Below are 8,116 nucleotides of genomic sequence, written 5' to 3' on the forward strand. Positions count from 1 at the left end.
GACTCTAACCCTACCCCTTCTCCTTCGATCCCGTGCCAACCAAGGTTAGTTCGGAGCCTCGAAACTAGAGTCTCGTAAAAGGCTTCTCGAGGCCGATCGACTTTCAGTCGAGAGCGGCGCGCGAGAGCGAACCTTACAGAGAGCACTCTAACCCTCTCCCCTTGAGTTTATTCAAGTGAGAGTGAATGATACATGCCCCATGGGGGTATTTATAGCCTAGGGATCCATGGCAAAAGACCATGGCTACCCGTGAGGGAGAGAGAAAAGTGGGGGCAAAGTGGTAAAAGTAGCTCCTTGGTCCATAACTTTTGTGTGCACCATGTGGGGGAAAGTGAGGGTTGGTCCATGGTCCACCATGGACCAAAAGCCTCATTTTCCACACCTTTCTTGCCCCTTACTCTAACTCATTTTATCCTTTGACTATTGCATGAGAGGCTTGACTTGTTAACTTGTCTTCCTTTTGCCATGTAGGATTGACTACGTCATGTTGGCATCTTGACTCACGCTGAGAAATGTTTACCTAGTCGCCGCAACGTAGGATTTACGGTCCGGCCCATATAAGGATTTTATTTTACTACAACAAAACACAACTAGGATCTATAGTGAACAACTTAACAAACATTTAGGACTCAAACATGCATTTTTAAACATTTAGGACTAACTTGACACTTTTGCGAAAGCTGCATTTTACTCTTTCTATTTTATTTATTTATACACTGAAGTACTATTTTCTCTGGTTCACTTTCTAGCAAAAAAATCTTCCAGGTTGTACGTACTTCTTTCGTTGAATTTTCGTACTCTAATTATTTCTGTACGGGTCAGTTTTTGCTTATTACACTGTTGATATCATTTTGACATTTTGTTTTCTTTCTGTCCCAAGCCTGACTCATGGGTAAATTTCTTGTTAGCAACGAGACCGAACTACGGAAATTATTAACGGTTTTGCTATATCAAGGTTGTACCATATCCATCACGTGTGATCTGCTGCTGGCCATAATACCACTAATGCTCAGTCCGGAAATGAGGATATCCAGCACGAGCTTTTCCGTAGGGAGGACACCAATGCCCAGCTCATCCTCTGTAGCCTGGAGCATTGCTCACGGCGCCCTGAATTGAGGCATTTCCTCAAACACGTTGTGGCCTTATGGGCATTTACTTGCCACTACTCTTGCGCGGCAAATAAGCTGTTGAGATGCGTGCTGCCATGGCACGTAGGTAGCAGAAGGCATTTCAACAAACACCTGATGAGCGCAACTACGATGCTACATAAATTCGGTGCCGGTCTTCCGCCGCCAGGCACCAGTGAAGACATCCACGGAAGGCCGACATGTTTGAATCTGTATGAAACGAAGGTAAAATCAAGAGACGACTCAGCGTTAACATCTTTTGCGTCTCTCCTAAATAAAGTACTTCTATGCTTGTTTGCCTGTACAGTTCTTGAGTTTTATTTATAATAATTTGCAGTAGGCTTCTGGTCTCTGTTTCTCTTCGAAAAGTATGCTTGTTTTCCTACCAGACACGAACAAGCAGCCAGACAAAGGTGTCTTGTTCAAGTTTCATTCCGTTGTCGATGCCTACGTATCAAACGAAGGTAAAATCAAGGGGACGACATCCATTATTGATAAAATAAATAAAACTCTGATCTGTCTCTTTTTCGCATTGGTCATCAAGAATGTGACAAGTAATTTGCTGAAAGCTTTCGGATTCTTCTTTGTCGTGGGTAATGTCTCTGGTCCCAAGTCCCCAACTACCGTGACAGATTAAACCCTACACTAATTGTCAGCTATCAAATCTATCAATCAATAAATGGATTAAGCTAAACTCCTTGAACAGCACCTGACCTGTTCGAGAAATCGCCGCAATGGAAGAAGGGGATCAGCTGATGAGCAAAACGAGCGATGAACACCACCACCTCATCGACATCGCGGCGGAGACCAATTCGGATGCCGTCGACAACAACTGCGACGAAGCCGAAGCCGGGCGGAAGTGGCTGCGGAAGCTGACGTCGGCGACGGTGAACAAGGCGGTGATGCGGGACCTGATCGCGCGGACGCCCATGCTGTGGTACCTCGGCGAGCGGTCAGGCACCATCCTCCGCCCGTGCACCCGGCGCGGGCGCGCGCGCGGCGGCGCCGTCGAGGCGGCGCTCCACGCCGTGCGCGCCGTGGCCATCGGCCCCTTCCACCGCGCCGACCGCGGCCTCGCCTTCCCCGACGACGCCAAGCTCCCCTTCATGCGCTACCTCCAGGACCAGTGCGGCCTCTCCGCCGACCGCTTCGTCGCCGCGCTCTCCGCCGACCGCTTCCGCCTCCGCGACGAGTTCGCCGATGACGACGACGAAGACGACGATGGCGGGTTGTTGTTGGACGACGAGGAGAAGTTCCTGCAGATGCTGCTTCTGGACAGCTGCTTCCTGCTGGTGGTGGCCATGATGCTGAGCAAGACGGGGGCCGGGGACGACGCCGACAGCACGGCCCGTGCGGCGTCCATCAACAGGGAGTACTTCATCCTGCACATGGCCGTGGCGCAGCACGCGGAGGCCATCAAGCTCGACATGCTCGTCCTCGAGAACCAGATCCCCTTCGCGGCGCTCAAGCTGCTCGTCGCCTCCTGCGACAGGCTCTCCTTCAAGCTCCGCCACTGCGTCGAGGAGCTCGTCATCGGCTGCTTCGACGACTTCTGCCCCAAGCCGCGCCACCGCGCCTGCCACAAGGGCGACGCCGGCGCCGCGGAGTTCCACCACGTCCTTCACCTCTTCCACTGGTCCCGCGTGCCCACGAGCAAATACAGCATCCTCTCCACCCCGCTGAAGCTGCTCAAGATCAAGAAGGAGTCGGAGCGGCTCTTCCCCTGCTCCATGGAGCTGCGCCACTCGGCCGTCTGGTTCCAGAACAGGAACGCGGCGGAGACGGAGGAGGACCTCGGGGACATGGACATGTCCTTCTGGAGCCGGCGGGCGAGCCCCGTGGCGGTGATGAGCATCCCGTGCTTCCACGTCCACGAGTACACGGCCGCCGTGCTCCACAACCTGCTGGCCTTCGAGATGCGCTTCCACTGGGCGCACGGCGCCTGCGTCACCACGCACGTGGCCAGGATGGAAGGGCTCGTGCGCTGCGCCACCGACGCCGCCTTCCTCCGCCGGCGAGGGGTCATCTCGGCTCCCCGGATGACGGACGCCGAGCTCGTCTGCTTCTTCAGGGAGCTCGGGGAGCAGACAGTCGGCACCAGGCTCCCCGACGAGTACGGGGAGATGCTCGACGCCGTGGCGTGCCACCGGAGGCGGAAGGTCAGCTGGTGGTGCGGGGGATTCGTGCTCCACTTCTTCCCTTCGCCGTGGGTCGCCGTCTCGCTCCTCGCCGCGGTGGCGCTCATCTTCGTGCCTTCCATGTTGCAGACGGTTTATACCATGCTCGGCACTATCAGAAGCACTAGTTAGCAGTTACTGATGGTCTTTTTTGATCGGTTTTGTAATTTCCGTAGTTCGGTCTCGTTAGTCGTTACCCACTACGATAAATTTACCCATGAGTCTTTTCTTTTACAGGACTTACCCATGAGTCAGGCATGGGACAGAAAGAAAATAAAATGTCAAAATGATACAGCATATATCAACAGTGTAATAAGCTTCCCTCAAAAAGAAAAAAACGGTGTAATAAGCAAAAACTGACCCGGACAGAAATAATCCAAGCTGGCCCTTTCATCTGGCGCTACTCAGCCCAAGCCTGTCCTACAATATTCAGCCCAACACTAGGCCCTTTCCTGCTGCCAACCGCCAACACCTCTTGTGGGCCTGTCTCAAAATAAAACACCTCTCGTGGGCCTGCTTAATTCGCTTACTGCGAGATGATTGGCCACCTGCATATCGCCGTTGTGGACTTGTGAACAGAATTTTTCTTCCTCCTCGCGGCCTTCTTAAAGCCTGCGCGTAGTACTCACTTGTCCCATAATATGAGGCACGCACGTATCATTAGATTTTTAATTTAGCTAATTAAATATAAATTAATTAATAAAAAAATTTATATCATTAGAAAGTTTTTTGATAACGATTCTAATGATGTATTTTTTTAAAAAATATACATATTTAATTAATTAAATTGAAAATGTAGCGCCGGGAACGAAGCAAGTACCTTTTTTCCATCGCTTGTCACTGCTTTATGATGGAAGGATTTTCTTACTCGACAGTCAGACACTTGAGAGGACTCGTAGCTTTCGGTGGACTCTCCGAGGCGAGAAAAGAGGTCCTGCACGGCTGCACCGTGCCGCCCATGCATGCATATCCAGCCGGACAGCCTCAGTCTTCACCCCGTTCCCGTTCAACGTGGGCATCATTTCCGTCCCAGTTTCACGGACAAACAACCTAGTGACAGCGAATTTTAACCCCTCTGTGTTACACTCAGCAAGTCCAATCCGGGGCCCGTCCAAACAGTGCACGCCATTCTCAGAGGAACATCTCGGCCTTGGAACAGGGACTCGTTGGATCCATTCAGGACTCGGGCACCAGATGCACCACAATTTTTCGCAGATCATATCATCCATCCACCCAAACATGTGCTAGTCAGCCAGCAGCGGTAGAAATGAAGGACAGGGGAGGAGAGAGTCTAGTGCCTCTTGTCACCTGGCAGCGTGCCGCTGTGGCTGCAGAGCGCGACACCCTTTTGCCCGTGAGCTTTATCCGCCACCTCACCACACGTACGCTCCTCCACCCAAGCTCGCCACGTCGTTCATCTGATTGCGGCGCTAATCGCCCGAGAATCCGATGCCTCGCACGAGAACGTACCATAACGGCCTACCACGTTGCGGGCTGTGCGTACGGAGATCGTTGCTGCCTAATCCGAGACATGTAAAGCCCTTCGACAGGATGCGTTAAGTTTTCTCGTCTTTCTTTACAAAAAAAGTTAGATCAGCAAAGATATGTAGAGAAATCTGATAAACGCGTACTAGTACATATCGGCGCATGACTAGATGGATTCCTTCTTCTCCCGGTTGATCTGTTCATATTCTCGGTCGATATTTTTGCTTTTGCCCGTTCGCTAGGAGATCAGCTAGATCGAGTCGAATCTAGCTAGCTGACCGATAACCAGCTAGGGACAGAAGAATCTTGCAAGTATAATAGGTCTGGATAACTGGATAGCCCTAATGTGTAGGTGCACGCGCTCGTTGGAACACGTGCGTGCGTGGAGTCGATAGTGGATTAAGATCAGGCCTGGGATTCTTCGGCGGGAAGACGTGATCTACGATCATATCTCATATGAGTAAATTGCACGCAACTACCGCATTCTGTGACTTATTACGAAAACCACCGGTTTTGTTAATTTTCACACAGAACAACCGCAATTCAGTAAAGTTGTTGCACATAGTACTGATTCAGACGATTGCGGCGTATAAGCGCGTTTCTGAACGACCGGCCCCACATATCAGGTTGACCGGGCCGAGCCGGCGTTACACGGTCCGTTAGCCAGGTCTGTCCAAGCCTTTCTCCTCTCCCATTGCATTGCCTGGCTCCGCGCTGCCGCCGTCGCTGTTCCGCCGACGCGTGCCTTCACTGCATCCCCCCCTCCGTGCGTCGCTGCTTGCGTGCCTGGCTCCGCGCTGCCGCCGCAGCTGCCCGCGGCCGCACGCGCCACCTTTGCTCCGTCGTCGGGAGCGCCTGGCTCAGCGTGCCGCCGTGCCGCTCCGTGCCGCCGCCGCCGCCTGCAGCCGCTCGCGCCGCCCCTGTCTGTCGCCGCTCCTGCCTGCAGCTGCGCGCACCGCCCCGCTCCGCCAACGCTTGCCAACCTCGCCGTCGGGCTTCCTCTGCGCTTGGCACGGTCATGCTCGAGACTGGATAATTCCTATATGCATACATACCTCGCGATCCCCTCCCTCTCTCCGCCAACGCTTCATAGCACGCCAAGTTAGTTTCCCTCCGCCGAGACGGGAGAAGGGAATCATCGATTTGATTTAATTCGGCCATGGGGAACGCGTCGTCGCTGCTGACGCAGTACGCATCGAGGAGCCGAGGAGGTGCAGGAGCACTGCAGCTACCTATGTATGTGAGGAGACAATACAATCTCGAATTCCTTCTTTCGGTGTTCTCATTCTCACGGTTCAATTTGTATGGCTGCTCTAATTCGTGATTGATCGGAGTTCTAATCAATCAATCGACAATTTTGATGTTTGCTCCTTTTGTTCTAGTCTCGCAGCAGTTGATCGTGGCACTGTATGAGCGCTTCTGCCATCTTGACCGCCGCGCCAAGGTCTTCGTCTCCGAGGATGAGTTCCTCTCCGTCCCGGAGTTCTTCACCAACCCACTCTGCGGCTACCAGCACATCGCCTTGGAACGGAGCCGCCCCTGCTTCCCGACTTGCGCGTGCGCGCTGACACGTAGAAGCGGAAGGAGGGAGCAACCAGTCGGATCCGTTGCCGAAGGCGTCCAGCGACGACGACGTGCGGCGGCCGGAGAAGAAATCTGGTGCGGGTGAGAATCGAAACGGGGAAGCTCCAGCGAGATATTGATGCGGGCTTGCGGCAACGCGGAGCTAGGCAACGAAGTGGGAGAGGAGAAAGGCTTGGACAGACCTGGCTAACAGACCGCGTAACGCCGGCTCGGACCGGTCAAACTGATATGTGGGCCTGGTCGGTCAGAAGCACGCTTATACGCCGCAATCGTCTGAATCAGTGCAATGTGCAACAACTTCACTGAATTGCGGTGGTTCTGCACGAAAATTAGCAAAACCGGTGGTTTTCGTAATAAGTCACTGAAATGTGGTGGTTCTGTCCAATTTATCAATCGAAAAGTCACTGAAATGTGGTAGTTCATATCTATCAATCGAAAAGAGGAGAGAATATATGCAGATTACAAAAGGCCGAAAGGGGTACGTAATATTGAAAAGAACTGATCGGTGAGATCGCCCTCCTGATCGACTCGTGATATGCTAGCATATACAATCGCTCAAAAATAAAAATGCTAGCATATACTCGTACAACAATATACGAATCCATTATTGGTAAATAAACATACAGGGGGCGCCGGCGATCGACACGAGCGTGAGGGTACACTGGCCGTGATGTGAAGCTAGACGCAGGGGAATCTTTCTGTCGAGGTCGGCAGGAGCAGAATAGTGCAAGTGCTGCCGCCTCGCCGCCCATAGACAGTGCCACGTCAATATGCACTCAATGCCCCAGAATGGGATCGGTTCGCGTAATACTTATCAGAGAAAAGTATTTTTTGGTCCTCTACTCGTTGGAAAGTTTGCTTTTTGTCTAAAAAAACATTTCGTACTTATTTCGTGTTTTCATTTTCAAAACCGGACACTTTTAGTCACTCAGTCTATCAAAAGTGGTTTTTCTAACCACGTGTCTGGTTTTCGTATAGTTTTTCATTTATTTTTTATTTCAATGAAGATATGGACGATGCAGATGGAGGAGAAGTACAACCAGTGCCTGTACGAGATCCAGAGCATGACGACAGCTAATTTCAACAGCCTCGGCGGTATCGGGTATATGAAAGTTGAGCACTCGAAGGGTCGTTCCCTCGTCAGTTAGCCCCCGAGTTCCTGTTCGAGGCGTAGGCTCGGGTAGGGACTAAAGAGTTTTTATATATCAAGCTGATTGACTCGAATGTTCGTCAAGCCCGAACTTCGAGAATTCTTAGCCTATGACTCGGTAACCACATGATACTTCTGCGAATTGTACTGATGTTGTGTGAGATGGTTGCATAACACGCTTGGAATACTTGATCGGTCGAGTCCAGTTAATTGCACCGAGGCAAAAACTTTGTTCGCATACATCAACACTCGAGTCCCCAAGCTCGAGCCTGGATAACTGGCGGTGTTCAAGTCAAACCTGCCGAGGGCTTTACAGACTCGAAATCCTGGACTGTGGGGCGATCAACCAACGCGTCCGTTGGGATCTTTTCTTCATGCAAGCGCATGGATGATCTGGAATTGCCGGAAGGTGCTGATTTCCAGGCCCGACGAAAAACTATCGGGTCTTACCTTCACGCCATGGACTTGGCTTCGGGTGTGTTTCGTAGTCTGTGCGACCCGGATAGTACTGTCGAGTGCCCGTATGTCGGGTACACTTCGAGTTCCTGTGTCGTCGGGTGGCAAACCCGAGCTTTCCAGAGTTTGATATGACG

At 51.9% G+C, this 8,116-nt stretch overlaps 1 protein-coding gene and 1 long non-coding RNA gene across 2 annotated transcripts; one reads left to right on the plus strand and one right to left on the minus strand.

Annotated features, from left to right (window-relative positions):
- Positions 1–997: 997 nt before the first annotated feature.
- Positions 998–1,980, minus strand: LOC112270559. The gene is made up of 2 exons (XR_002962804.1): positions 1,842–1,980; positions 998–1,337 (listed from the first exon to the last, which is right to left on the minus strand). It is a non-coding gene; the product is annotated as an uncharacterized LOC112270559 (long non-coding RNA).
- Positions 1,216–3,603, plus strand: LOC100831828. Its single transcript, XM_003566064.4, has 3 exons — positions 1,216–1,352; positions 1,465–1,720; positions 1,834–3,603. The coding sequence occupies exon 3, from the start codon at positions 1,862–1,864 to the stop codon at positions 3,434–3,436; it is 1,575 nt and encodes a 524-aa protein (XP_003566112.1). The 5' UTR covers positions 1,216–1,352; positions 1,465–1,720; positions 1,834–1,861; the 3' UTR covers positions 3,437–3,603.
- The last annotated feature ends 4,513 nt before the right edge of the window (positions 3,604–8,116 follow it).

Source organism: Brachypodium distachyon, chromosome 2 (assembly GCF_000005505.3).
Source record: "Brachypodium distachyon strain Bd21 chromosome 2, Brachypodium_distachyon_v3.0, whole genome shotgun sequence".
Classification (NCBI taxonomy): Eukaryota; Viridiplantae; Streptophyta; class Magnoliopsida; order Poales; family Poaceae; genus Brachypodium; species Brachypodium distachyon.